The sequence below is a fragment of the Cebidichthys violaceus genome, unplaced genomic scaffold (genome assembly GCF_023349555.1).
Source record: "Cebidichthys violaceus isolate CVI_PGR_0920_01 unplaced genomic scaffold, fCebVio1.0.p SCAF_1, whole genome shotgun sequence".
NCBI lineage: Eukaryota > Metazoa > Chordata > Actinopteri > Perciformes > Stichaeidae > Cebidichthys > Cebidichthys violaceus.
The window spans coordinates 8,280,492-8,294,730 of NW_027176262.1; the positions used below are offsets into that span (position 1 = coordinate 8,280,492).

The 14,239-nt window shown below is 40.5% G+C and overlaps 1 protein-coding gene across 1 annotated transcript in view; it reads left to right on the plus strand.

The window, feature by feature from the left end:
• Positions 1-14,239, plus strand: part of rasa2 (RAS p21 protein activator 2) — a 26,614-nt gene that overhangs the window by 11,656 nt on the left and 719 nt on the right. Inside the window, exons 6-24 of the mRNA XM_068709179.1 lie at positions 640-723; positions 2,073-2,145; positions 2,230-2,306; positions 2,876-2,977; positions 5,684-5,837; positions 6,072-6,220; positions 6,586-6,700; positions 7,215-7,289; positions 7,483-7,606; positions 8,229-8,335; positions 8,443-8,526; positions 8,791-8,868; positions 8,970-9,043; positions 9,318-9,424; positions 10,422-10,504; positions 10,974-11,182; positions 12,743-12,846; positions 13,308-13,488; positions 13,726-14,239. The exon at positions 13,726-14,239 is cut by the window's right edge and continues 719 nt beyond it. Coding sequence (XP_068565280.1) covers positions 640-723; positions 2,073-2,145; positions 2,230-2,306; positions 2,876-2,977; positions 5,684-5,837; positions 6,072-6,220; positions 6,586-6,700; positions 7,215-7,289; positions 7,483-7,606; positions 8,229-8,335; positions 8,443-8,526; positions 8,791-8,868; positions 8,970-9,043; positions 9,318-9,424; positions 10,422-10,504; positions 10,974-11,182; positions 12,743-12,846; positions 13,308-13,488; positions 13,726-13,756 — 2,011 coding nt within the window. The 3' untranslated portion in view covers positions 13,757-14,239. The remainder of the gene's footprint in view (positions 1-639; positions 724-2,072; positions 2,146-2,229; positions 2,307-2,875; positions 2,978-5,683; positions 5,838-6,071; positions 6,221-6,585; positions 6,701-7,214; positions 7,290-7,482; positions 7,607-8,228; positions 8,336-8,442; positions 8,527-8,790; positions 8,869-8,969; positions 9,044-9,317; positions 9,425-10,421; positions 10,505-10,973; positions 11,183-12,742; positions 12,847-13,307; positions 13,489-13,725) is intronic.

Here is a 14,239-nt window from a genome sequence, read left to right on the forward strand (position 1 = left end):
AACATCATTTAGTAAGCTTTATTAAGGACAACATTTACCTGCATCATTACTGGTGTTTAAAGTTTTATTTTGCATTAGTGATACCTAAATTTAATTCAAGTAAAAAGTAATGAATGTGTGACAGAAAGCGAGTAATGATATTGCAATGGCATTCTATTTTTTTTTATTTTTTTATGGGCAATTTCGTGACTTTTTTAACTTGTTTTTGAATTTGTAGAAGTTGATGCCCACTGATTGATCAGTCATACATGTCGATCAAGTTTATGTTTGGAAACCTTCATTACTTCTGAAATAGTTGAGTCCCATTGTAACACAGGGGCCCCTCATGGTAAAGTGTTGTGTTTTAAGTAAACCTCTTCTTATAATAATGCAGACTGTTGAGGTTTAATAGCAACAGCATGTCCACTCAGGCATCTGTTGAACCAACAAGACATTATTTACCATTTATGCTGTCAAGACAGTGTTTGGTCCCTCACCGCCCTCCTGCTGAAGGATTTAAATTGAATATTTTTTTACTATTGCTTCAACTGGTGATAATGATGTAAATGAACACAGTACTAAAAGTCTTGTTCATGTTGTGTCCGTGCACAGTAAATGTATTAATTGTGTCCCTCCCTATTTCTTTGTGACCTCCTCCAGGATAATAGAGTGCCAGGGACTGCCTTTGATCAGTGGGCAGAATTGTGACCCTTATGCCACCGTGTCACTCGTTGGACCTGCCAGGTAACTTTGTGAATGCAACATGTATACCAAACGTTTTACAGCATACACATATGATGATATTCTTTGCATGTTTTAAGTATGGAAGCAGCAGGGTTGCTCCTGTGTAACTTGACGGTTTCCTTAAATAAACATTCTACATTTTTCTTTTCCTCAACTAAAAGTTAAGAGACACAAAGCTGGAAGAATATGTGCAGAAATAAAACTAAACTGTAAAATCAGACCTACTCTGCGACATAACCAGGAGCAGACCAAGTGGCTGTAATCAATCTTTTTATAATACGGGGTGACCGTGGCTAAGTGGAGAGCAGGGCTGCCTTTCAATCAGAGGGTCGGTGGTTCGATCCCCGGCTCCTGTTCTACTAGTCTCATGTCAATGTGTCTTTGAGCAAGACACTTAACCCGTAGCTGCGTCTACGGTGTGTAGATAGATACTGAATTGTAGGTCGCTTTGGATAAAAGCGTCTGCTAAATGACTGTAATGTAATGTAATGTATAATAACAACGTATAACATGCCGATGTGAAAAAAGTGTGACAGTGTGAAAAGGATCGATCGTAGTGATGAACCTACAGATAATTATCACCTGAATCTGCAGCTCCTTTGGGCTTTATAGCGTTTAGCCGTCTGGCCCACAACTTTAATGTGTTGGCTCACTCTCACCGCCCTCTTCGTAGTGTCGTTTTTTGGTGACAGCAGGCAGCTGTTTTCAGTGGAAAAACCCCTCTAAAAACCCTACTTTACAATATCTGCACAGCACCAAACAGACAGACACAGTTAGCGATTAGCTGGTGAACATAGTGGAGCATTTAGAAGCTAAAGAGGCAGATATTTACCCCAATAGTTAGTGGAGACTAAAAACTGAGCCAAAAACAGAATGAACATAGGTCGTCCATCAGCTGAACACAAATTCACTTTATCACCTTTAAACGTGTCACTGTTTTTTCTGTTTCTGTTTCTTTTGGCCCCCAAGTGACCAAAAAATTGTTATTTCAGGTTTAACAATAATATATAAAATATATTATTACATAGACCGAGCCAATGGAGGTAGCTAACATCAGTGAGATTACCTTTGATCCATTTTGCACCAAACTGCATTTGCTGAAGGAAACTGAGGCCATAGTTAATTATTTGCAACGATCTAATCTTGAGAAAGCCGACGGAAGCCTGAACAATTTTGTTTAGATCACAAGATAAACTGAATTTTACTGATGTTGCTCAATAAAGCTCTTTATAAATGGATGTGATCTTGATGCAAAGAATACAAAAACAGATTTTAGATGGATAATAGTGGTTTGCTGATGAAACATTTTCAAATATGAGTATCAGGGTTTCTGTGATGTATCCCCTCAGGGCTGACCAAAAGAAAACAAAGGTAAAGAAGAAAACCAGCAACCCTCAATTTGAAGAGACCTTCTCCTTTGAGGTACGTTCTGTTTGGCTCACTTAACACTTCTACACTCTTTGTATAAGTAAGTTTGTAAATGAGCCTCGACATGTTCACCCTCAGGTCACAAGGTCCGGCAGCTACTCTAAGAAGTCTCATTTCCAAGTGGAAGAGGAGGACATTGAAAAACTTGAGATCAAGTAAGTTTGTTGATTCATTTATTTATTTTCTCTCATCTGTGCGTTTCACTTTCTGTGACTCTGTCTCTCCATATCTCTCTCTCTCACCCTCCCTCCCTCTCTCTCTATTTCTTGTTTTCCCCTCTATAGTCTTGACAGAAGAAAAATTATTTCTTAACAACTTGAGGACAAAAACGTGAATTTAGATGTGGTGTGTTCTGACTACTGATAGAGAGCCTTGGTTTCTGGTTAAGGATATGTGGGGCTTCCGTCACAATGGACCCATAGCTCACTTGGTAAGACTAGACAGATTCGAAGGTAAAAACACTCATGCATGGTTTTGAGGTTTGGATTTGAGGTGATGTCATTGCACGGGTCTTGTATTAGCTTTTATGCACCGAGCAGGTAAGCACCACTCTAGTTGTGACATTCATGTTGTCCCTTTTTGCCTAATTGGAATTGGGTAGTTGTGTGTTTGTGCTGCACACACGGCAACAAAAAAAATGTGTCTTACTCGACGTACATGTAGTTCAATGCCATATATTCATATATGAAATACATGTCTCACTTCCCACCGTCTGGCTTTGCAGAGTTGATTTGTGGAACAATGAGAATCTGGCTCAGGACGTGTTTCTGGGGGAGACGCGGGTCCCGGTCAAGATCCTTGGAAATAGCCACATCCACAAAGCCTGGTAAGGACCAGGCAGAAGACGATGTCTTTTCATTTCTAACATCATTATCCACTAGGAGTGTAAACAAATACAAATGAATTAATGTGCTCTACCATATCTCCATATCTTACTTTTCTTTTTTCTTCTGTCTCACAATTTCACCAATTTGATACAAATATCTGCAGAACTCACTCTTTGCTGTGGTGGTGCCACTCTGACCATAACACAAACACCTGTTAAATGTTCAATTTACACTTTTCTTTTTTTTTTTTTTTTTTAGAAGATTGGTTTCGAATATAAATCCGGCTTTATTGTCCGATTGATTTATGTCCACCATTAAAATATAATGTTATTTTAATATTTTGTGAGCAGCTAAATTTCTACACGTAAACATGACGAGTATAAATGACGATAGAAAACAATTTAACACGGAAAAGGAAGTGCCCCACACCATTTCTGTCCCCTTGGGAGACCGCACTGACTCCCAGTATAAATACTAGGGCTGAAAATGAATAGGCCCATTTTAGATTTTTTCAGGGAAGATATCATAAGACTAGAAGACCTGTGCACCATACATACACCACGTCTAGCTCATGTTTATTAACCAGCAGAAAGGGTTTTTTTAGACATATTTCTTTGGTCAAACAGGAGTAGCCCATCTCCTTAGTAGAGTTTATTGGACGGCGGAATCATCAGGGACAATGATGGAAATAAGTCCAGGACTGCCTTGTCCTATTCCTGCCAAAGTCTGTTGTGTTTCTTAATAAGGTAAAACATTGTTTTCAATGAACAAAACCAAGCCAGACACAGTCACCTTCTTTGTAACTAGATCAGGTCTTTACACTGGAGGAGCTTCTTGCTTTTGAGTCTATTTAGTTTAAAATACTCCGCCCTGCTCCCCCAATAAGACGACTTGAACGCTTGAGTTCTTCTGTGCCATTACAAGGTCATTTGAAAAGTCCTCCTTGATTTCTCAGTGTTTCTGTTGTGTGGGTGTTTCCTAGCTCTGTGTCAGTGTAGGTGATATGGGATTATGCCAGATAGCAATCTGTTAGTACATGAGGGCTGTGAGTCGTGTGCGTGGGTGGCTTTTTGCATGGTGGCAGTACCTCATGTCCTATGTTTATGCTGGAAGCCGTCCATGTCGCGCACATAAAGACTGTTCAGCTTCATGAAATCGGTACAGGTGATCTGTTGACTTTTTTGCCGAGAAGCGCCGCTGTGCCTGTGTACCGTGATAACGGATCAAGTGGCTTATGGACAGGCCTACTGTATGTATCTGCAGCTTTTTGAAGCACTGCAGCTCAACTCTGCATTTCATCATTTTGTGTTTTGCTCCACCTGTTGGCTTTTAGGGAGACGTGCATGCAGCAGAAATATGAGCAATATTCTCTTAATCAAAGTCAGCTATTTAACAAATCCTTTGATTTTTAAGTAGAAATTATCGACTCCACTAGAATTGTGAAAGCAGCTGGAACAATCATAAAGACAATGGCAAACGACAGCTGACTGAATTATAGGTAATCATCAGCTTTGTTGAGTCGTACTTTGGACCCCCTTTACGAAGCGTTTGAGCTGCTTTCATCTTGACGCTGCAAAGCTACAGTAAAGCATCATCTGGCTGTATTAATGTATCACTAATAGTCTTATTGAATTGAGTTCTGTTTTATCAGTTTAAAGGGAGTTTTCATGCTCGTTGAGTAAAACATGTTAAAGGTTTGTGATGCTAATTTATTTCCAAAGGAAGCATTATCCCAGTTAGAAAACAATGATATACATAAGCCCTAGCATTTCCATAAAGCCAGTCATCTAAATATGACTATCTACAAGGTTATTTAATTGTCATTCTACAACAGGGTTGCACAAACAAATGCAGATTGTAGTCCCATTTTAATACTCAACAAAACACACACAAATAATGGAGGGGTGGAGGATGAATTAAGGAGTCTTGCAGCCAGAGGAAAGAAGTTGTTTTGAAGTCTGGTGGTTTGGCAGCTGATACTCGTGTATCTCTTGCCAGATGGCAGCAGGGTAAAGAGGTTGTGCCTGGTGTGGGTATTGTCTTTTAATATCCTTTGAGTTCTTTGCAGGCACCTCTTATCACCGATGCTCAGTACACGGGTACCGAAGATGTTCTGGGCAGTTTTAATAACCCGCTGTAGAGCCCTCCTGTCCTATGCCTGTAAACTATCCATTGACTCTGTAAGGAGCATATGCATCTCTGAGATGTTGAACAGCTTCACAGTGCTGTATCCATAAACTATTCACCAACCTGCATGTTCAGCTGTCCTTTTTTCATGCAGAACAGTAGTTGCATGCACAGCCCGTCCTGTGTGTCGGCGAAGCATAAGGTAAATGAGTTTTTGGATTGATGAAGATGCTTCTTTTTTGGTCCAATAAAGTTTGGGGGGCATTAATCCCATGTGTAGATACTCTCCATTTCTTTCCTTTTTAGCTGTCTTTTTTTTTTTGCAGGTAATATTGGTACAATACAGTTTCTATTGTGTTGAGCAGTTGGTTTCAGGTCAGCAGGATCAACCGTCCCTTCAGCCTCTATTTTCTGAACTTATTTAAGTGAACTTTAAATTATTCGGCCCCTGTGTAATTCTATGAAAGGTTGTTTTTAGGTTTTGTACTTTAGGTTTTCTTCAGAGATTGGTTAATCCTGACATTGAAAAGTATACCACAGCACATTGATATGGTGTCTGTCTTCCTGTGGTCTAACAGGTATCTCCTCCAGCCCAAAGGGAACGGCAGCAAGTCCAAGTCTGATGATTTGGGATCCTTGCGTTTGAAGCTGACCTACATAGAAGACACAGTGCTGCCATCTGCCTGCTACACACCACTCTGCAACCTGCTGCTCAAATCCCCAGATGTGAAGGTAAAACCTCTGAAAGAACATACACAATTGTGCGTTTCTGGTTTAAGGCAATCACAGAATCTAGGCTAACGTACACGGAAAACATTCAGGGGCTTTTAGTAGATAGCGCATGGTGGTGTAGCTTTCCTTTGTGTGGCCCAATCACCCCAGTTTCTAAAATGCGCTAAATTGTAATCTTGGAATTGATCAGTTGCTGATAATGCTGTGTTGACGCTGGGAATCTACACGTTTCAGCCCATCTCGGCGTCAGCAGCACACATCTTGGGGGACATCTGCAGAGAGCGGTACGAGGCTGTTCTGCCCACGGTTCGACTGCTGCTCCACCACAATCGCTTTGTGCCTTTTGTCTCTGCTGTGGCAGCACTAGAGCTGGACAACACTCAGTGAGTACTTGCACGTGCATGATGTCCAGAGATAGAGCCTGGTGCTCGAAGCATTACACAACAAATAGAATCCTTCTAACAGGAGCTACTTTATTTGTTTTAATTCTACTCACACGTGCGGTACAGCACAGTACAGGTATACTCTGACATGTAGATGATATGTGCATGCACACATTTTATCCTTTGAAAAACTAAGCTGGGACTATCAAACCTTTAGATGCTGAAACATAAAGACTGCTATATTGAGGATTGCTCCTGTGAAAGTAACACAAAATAACTGTCAAATGGTCTTTGTCAAGAAATGTTGTCAAACCTGGTTAAAATTGTCTGGTTGATGTTAGTGGCATATTTCTGTGTCCATGTAGGGAGGCTAACACTATATTCCGTGGCAACTCACTGGCAACACGCTGCATTGATGACATGATGAAGATTATGGGCAAGAATTATCTGGCAGTTACCCTGAAGCCTGTAATAGATGAGGTATGAGTAACCCGGACACACACGCATTCAGTATAGATGCTAGAAAGGCCGTAAGTCACTGAAGTCAGTATGGAAAACTCCCCTTAAACAGCTGCCTTTCCGCTGCAAACCTGGAGATGGAAGTGGTAGGTTTGGAGTTTGTACTGCATTGACTGCCTCTTTTTGAAACCTATTTTGAAACCTATCTAATAATTAATAGTGCTTTATTTGTGGCTTTTTGATTCTTGTCTACTTCCATCTGCAAAATGTTCCATATTTTATTTTTGGTCGGCTTCATATTTTGTCCTTTATCTGTGACTTAATATTACTGTTTATTGAATGCTGATTTTATTTCATCAACATGTCTGAAACAATTGTCAACAGTACTCTTACTCGTCATCTCCTGTTTTTCTAATTTCAACATAATAGGATTGAATCCACATTTCTATAAAAATTAGGTCTTTGTTCATTTCTTGTTAATACATTGACTCTAATAGTTTTTTGTTGTTTTTGTCCTTTTTTAACCTTTTCATAGATTTGTGAATCCAACAAAACATGCGAGATAGACCCCGTTAAACTGAAGGAAGGTGACAACACGGAAGTCAACAAGGTGAATGCACTCGACGAGCAGAACTTCCATAAGTTCTTCTGATAAATCTGGCTGATAAATCTTGTAATAGGACTATCTATCTGGCTTTCCAGTCCGTCATCCATATCATTGTTAATTTCGGTGGCCTTTACCTTTCAAGATGTTTGATTTTCTCTCTTTTTACTGATGTTTTTTTTTTTTTTTGCCTCTGCAGGAGAACCTTCAGGGTTATGTTCAGAAAGTCTTTTCCTCCATCACCCAGTCAAGTTCCAGCTGTCCCCCACTTATGTGTGATGTCTTCAGGTCACTGAGACACTTGGCCTGCAAACGCTTCCCCGGTAAACGCTAGAGCCTGTAGTACATTTTTTGCAGCCACTTGGTCAGAGAAATAATCATTCAGACATCTAAAAGAAAATTAAAAACAAACCCAGCGCAGACATGAGGCTGGGAAGAAGGTGTTAATCTATCTGTGTTATTTCTTCCATTCTTTTGACATTATGAAACTGTTCAGCAGGTCACTACTTATTGTTCCAAAGAAACTAAATATGTTAGCGATCCCCTGCACCAAACTGATGTTTTAATATAGCTGTGTGCTGTAGTTTATTTAATTTCGGTTAGTTCCATGGAGTTCCACAGTATTCACCCCACGGAAGAGTTACAGGATAGACTTGACACGGATATAAAACTGGGCTTTTACTATATAGATCGATATCAGCAGCTTGGTTCAACATAATGAACACAGGAGCTTTTCTAGAGTGTTAAAGATGTGGCTCCACCTTATGGAAGACATGTATATATTTATATATATTGACCCATAAAGTTGAACAAGAGTTTCATCTTACTGTAGCTATATTCTGTCCACTCCTTGTATGTACATGCTAGAAACATTCTTGGTAGATTGGTGATGGTTAAACGTCACCCCTGTTGTTTTTCCTGACGCCATGTTCTTTCTCTCTACAGCCGACCCACATGTTCAATACTCGGCCGTTAGCAGCTTTGTTTTTCTGCGATTCTTCGCCGTCGCTGTTCTTTCTCCCCACTCCTTCCAGCTCCGTTCCCACCATCCTGTAAGCGCATTGGCTTTGGCACCATTAACAACAAATACGGGAGAGCAAATTCACATACGGCCTATACAGTACGTTGTTGTCATTGTGCATTTCTGTTTTAATTCCAGGACCCTGAGATTTCCCGCACACTCACGCTCATCTCAAAAACAATCCAGACGCTGGGCAGCTGGGGTAGTTTGTCGAAAAAAATGGTAAGATCAACCGTAAGGATGAGAAATTCTTATAAGCCAGTTAAAGCAAAGTGAGAGGAAGGGTAAATGGATGCATTATTCACTTTGTAGGATCATGACGTATTAATAAAGCCATTTATCATTCTACGTTTAGAGGAACACTGAACAGTGTTAGATATAGTCTGCTGTATAGTGAATGGAAAGTACTGGTACTTAATGTCTTTAACTGTCATCAAACGTGATCATCTGTCTCATGTATGTCTTTATTTCTTTTTCTCTTTGCAGTCTAGTTTCAAAGAAACCTACATGTACGACTTCTTCAAATCATTCCAAGAAGACAAGTGTATAGAAAAAGTAAAAAAGGTATTTTGTTAATGTGCTCAAAAGTTCATAGAATGCAAATGTTTATTTATTGATCGTTTCAAATGGTTAACGCTGAAATCTTTGTCGATGCTGTTTTCCAGTTCCTTGATGAGATCTCCTCCAACGTCAGCAAAGAGTCCAGTGGGCTGGAGGACGCAGTTGTCCTCAAGGAGGGGTGAGTGTTCATCACAAGCCGGGATCAGTAGGAAGGAGATAAAGAGTAAAGCTTGGGGGGGGGGAGTGCAGAAAAATATTTGATGATTCCGGTGACCAAGGCTTAAGAAAGTTTCAGCCTTAAGATTTATTCAAAATCAAAACGATGACAATGTATTCTTACATTATTCAATTCAAATGCTGAACATAGTTACTTTGTTTCCCTCCAGTAAAACATGGATTTGTTTTTATAACCTCAATCGTGTGTCTGTCTGTCTGTCTGTCTGTCTGTCTAGGGAAGTACAGAAACGTGGCCAGGGGAGAAAACGCCTTGGCAAGAAAAACTTTAAAAAGAGATGGCTCAGAGTGACCAACAGGGAGCTCTCCTACCACAAACATAAAGGTGAGACCAGTTTCTATCATCTCGTACTCCAACCACATATAGTTTCATCCAGAATTCGCAGCATAATATAAGATCAAGCTAATGGGAGATGGCCGCATGCAGCGCATTCTATCACAGTATCATTCTCAATACCACCACCAGGTGGCGCCATCGTAATCTGATCCTACACTTAGTGGAGGTGCCAATATATTGGCTGGATTTATTTGCCAAAAGTGAGATGTAAATGTTTTGTTGTGCATAAATAGTCACAGCCTCAGAAATTGTCATTAATGGAAAGCCTGCATACGGGGGAAAAAATCCACAAAGTACTTAAACTGATCATCTAAATAGTTAACAATTGTGATTAAAGAGCAAATCATAGATTGCCCAACTCTTTTTACTTTGTCTTAACTGATTGATGATGTTGGGTTATCACAACAACTCACAATACTGTAAGTCTTATCACACTTACAGTATATTATCACACAGTTTAGTTTGAAAGCCTTTCAACGTTAATAGGGGATCTAAGGAAAGGATCAAGAGTTATGCTCTAGCTGGATTTATTAGAGAGAGATGGTGTGATGCTACATTAGACTAGAGTGATTGCCGTCGTCTGACTAACACCTGTGGCACAAAGATTAACGGGCTGAACGGGTGTCACAGCGGCGCCCTAATACCTCACTGCCCTCCTCTCTGTCGCTGCAACCAAACTGCTCTGTCGCTGCAGTTTGGTTGATTTCAGGGTACAAATTAAATCTTCACAAAACAAACAGAGCTCTTTCCCATTAATAACGAAGCTCGGCTCTTAGACTTCACCAACCTGCGTTTCAAAATTAAGAAAATAAGTAACTCGTCTCTCATTTCTCTTTATTGACCAGAGAGCACTGCAACTTCATGTCCTGCAAAACCTCAGTAAAAGATGTTGATTTAAATAATGTGTTGTTGTTGTTTTTTCTGATTTTCACTGTGTATTCTTCTTGACAGATTTGACAGAATTATTATTATTTTTTCTTTCCAGGGAAAGAGGCCCTCTGCATCATCAATGTCAAAAATATCCAGGCGGTGGAGAAACTAGATGAAAGTGCCTTTAACCGCAAAAATGTAAGCCAATTCCTCTCAGACACCCAATCATTACTCCTAAAGCATGGCCCCATTGTAATGGAGAGCAGCCAGTTCCCCAAGTTGTAGTAATGAAATGATGATCGTATTGTATTGGGAGTCTCGTGAGCGTTCGTTGACATTGGCAGAGGAATAAGTTGTCTTTCCTGCTCTATACCTGGAAAACCTTGAGCACTTGCAGCCTGAAGCAGTTCAGACATGGAGACGTATGGGAGGTTTAAAAGAAAAAAACGTAATCTAATCTCCTGGCTGGAAATTGTCAAATTTGCATGTGAAACTAAATGAACCTCAGGTTGTTAAAAGTGAAATATGGATCACAAATCCAAGGTCTGCTGTCATTGTAAGCATAGACACACATGTTTGTTAGTCTTTTAAATAAACCTGGATATGACCCTGGGACCTGATGATTGGTAGCACTTCATCTTAAACTACTCTGTTTCTCTCGTGTCAGATGTTCCAGGTGGTCCACTCTGAGAAGCCTCTGTATGTGCAGGCAGGAAACTGTGTAGAGGCCAGTGAGTGGTTGGAGGTCCTGGGCCCGGTCAGTCGCTGTAACGAGGGCCGCCTGTCCACCTTCCATCCATCGAATTACACCAGTGGAGCCTGGCAGTGCTGCAAAAACCAGAGTAACAACGCACCGGGCTGTAAGCCCTGCACAACGTGAGTCCTGGACATGTGTTGCCGATCAAAATAAAACACTTTCTCAACTTGCTCTCCGCTGTTTTGAAACGCTGCCCCTGCTGATGGTAAATTTGACCAACCACGTAGATGCCACTCCAGGGCTGCAATGAGAACAGTCATGTTGTGTAGAACGAGTAGATTTGAGAAAACGCAGATATATAAACTCTCTAGAATGACAAAAACAAAACTTGGATCAGTTAGGTGTGCAGCTGCCAAACGGCCATTGTCTTTTGCCAGAAACTTCTCAGTTTTTCCACATGTGGATCGACACGCATGCAAACAAAGTCCAACACTCAAAATCTCAAAGATCTCAGTTTTATGCACTTTGGTGGCACCTATGGCGACAAACAGTGGTTGCAAGTGTGTGTTTTTGGGCTCTCACTTCCCAGAGACGTTGATGTGATTTTTCTAGGGAATGTCCAGTTCATTATAGTGTGGGCCATAGGCTCATTCACCACTGTGTCACCTAATTAGATGATAGATAGTGACTTGACAGACCTTTTTATTAAAATAAAAATCTTCAACTGTAATGTAGCAGCAGTGAAGAAACTTATCTTGAAGTTTCGAGCTGTCAACTCATTTTTTTTGCTTCTTTTTAATAAACTGAGACCAGAAAAAAGAGTCTCTTCTGGACCCAGATATGTAGGAATACCTTTACAATGCCTCACTCACATACAGATAATTCAATACAAAGTGATTCACGGAACGCACATCACCCAACACAAGATGTAGAAAATGTGATTTTCAGATTCATAATACGTGAGCGCGATAAACATATCAGACAGTAACTTCCACTCCACTGTGGCTCTGCCCACCACGTCATTACTTCTGGAAACAAGTCTCCGACAGGATATCCCTCATTATGAGCCGTAGCATCTCTCTGTCTGCTCGGTGACCTCTATACACCCATACTCACTAACTATTCCGCTAACTGGAAAACAAGAAACACAAGAAACACCAACAATAGTTCAACCTTCTCACAGAACATAGTTCCATGGAAAGAATTTCACCACCAAAACCACACAGTTAAAAAAAGAAAACTTTTGTCTTAAATTAATACCAGTATCGTTCTTTTATTATATCTTTATTACCATTATTATTGTGTTTATTGTCTTTACTATTTTTTTCTCAATGTATTTTTGTGCTAAAGAAACAAGGGGAGGGGTAGAGCAGGAGTAAGAATGTCACCTGTGTCTGGAATAGGTGCAACAGTTCAATAAAAAATAAAAAGCTGATTTATTTTAGTTGAACACAGCATTGATCACTTCTGTTGTGGACTAATCTCTTGTAGTTGTTTAACTGCACTTAATATTCACGTCAATCCCGAATTTTCAGCCACATTTCTACTGGATACTCACTGCTCTCTTTTTCCTCCTTTTTGTATTTAATTATTTGATACATAGAGTTACAAAAAACACCTCTATGGCTCTGATGGATATTTATTTTTCCGTCTAAACTAATTAAAATATAGTGTCCTTCGCTTCTCTCTGCTGTATCCGGGATGAGATCCTCTTACACTTTTCTTTTCTCCTCTTTCAGCACCATGCTGGCCAACCTGCAGCTGGACATCGACTGTGACCGGGAAACGGAGAGAATTTTCTCTCTCCTCTCCTCAAACGATACCAAGCTCCAGAACATGGAGGGTCAGTGTTTGTTCATGACTTTATTAGAGGGAGAAGGATTTGATGATTACAGTCGTCGGCAAATGTCACAAAGACCTCTATTGGATTCTTGGAGGCATTACGTCATTGTTAGAGATAATGTAATGATATATGTCTGCACGTGGTACTTGTGCGTCAGTGCAAGTTGAGAAAAAATAAATAAAAATTGTCTCTACTCTTGGATTAGCAGTTTAAAAAAAAAACTGACTGTGAGTTGGCGACATCACAGACCACAGTCTTGTTCTTGTTATGTCCATTATTTATTTTTTTTACCCCTAAAATTGGAGGACTGTGTATTAAGATGTTAGTACTCTAAAATTAAAAAAGGGGCATTTGACCAAATTTACAACATGCAATTTCCAACAACAACAACCACGTTTTAGTTCTGGTGGACTGGAACCCGACCCTCAGGCTACATGGTGTAATGTGTTTCCTATCTGCAGACGCATGTGCCAGTATGGCGGTGTATCAGGGCCCTCAGCGGGAGCAGGAGGACTACTCCAAGTTTACCATTCAGGAACCCAAAGAGACCTTTCAGACGCTCAAACAGCTCCGAAACGTCATGGAGGAACTTCAGAAGCAGCACAACATCAGGAGTGACACCACGGCGCAGTACGGGAGCCTGTAAGTCTGTTGTAGTTGTACTACAATACTTATGTAAAGTGCATGTTTGTGTATATGACTTGATCTGAACTTTTATGGTGGACTATTGTCACATGTGTGTATATGACTTTGTATCTGTAGCTTTTATTTATTTTTTCCCTGTAAGTCCCGGCGATGCATAACTAAACCAGTATTGTTACTGTTGCTCCCACTCACACAGAGATCAGGAACTCATCTTTGTTATCCTTTCTGTTTCAGGAACAACCCCATCGTAGGGAAAACCTCTTAACCTTTTTGGAAGGTGTGGCCTGAAACAGCCATACCATCAGGTGTCGGTAGCCTCGGCGGTCCTAAAGGAGTCACTGGAGTTGTCCCAGTGAGAGCGCCCACTGTGTGTCCAGGAGATGCACCCTGACCTCCAGACAGCATGAGTCCACTACAACAGTGACCGCCTAAGAAGGGGAACCAGAACGAGCTTCTCTCCTCTGTCCTTGAAATGAACAAAACCCTTTGGTGTTGTCGTTTTCTTTGGCAGTGCGTCGCCTCATCTCCTCCCCTCCTCTGGTCCCTTTTAAAGACTCTTTTCTCGTCTTAATTTATGTCCTCTTTGACGTCTACGGCTGTTTTTTTAAAAAGGCATCATTACAATAGATAATGTGTGAATAGGCTGCTAATTTTTTTTATTCACAAAAATTTTTTCACCAAACAGCTGTGATGATGCTCTCCCAAATCTTTTGAAGTTTTTCTCTGAATATCTGTCTTTTAGAGTTGA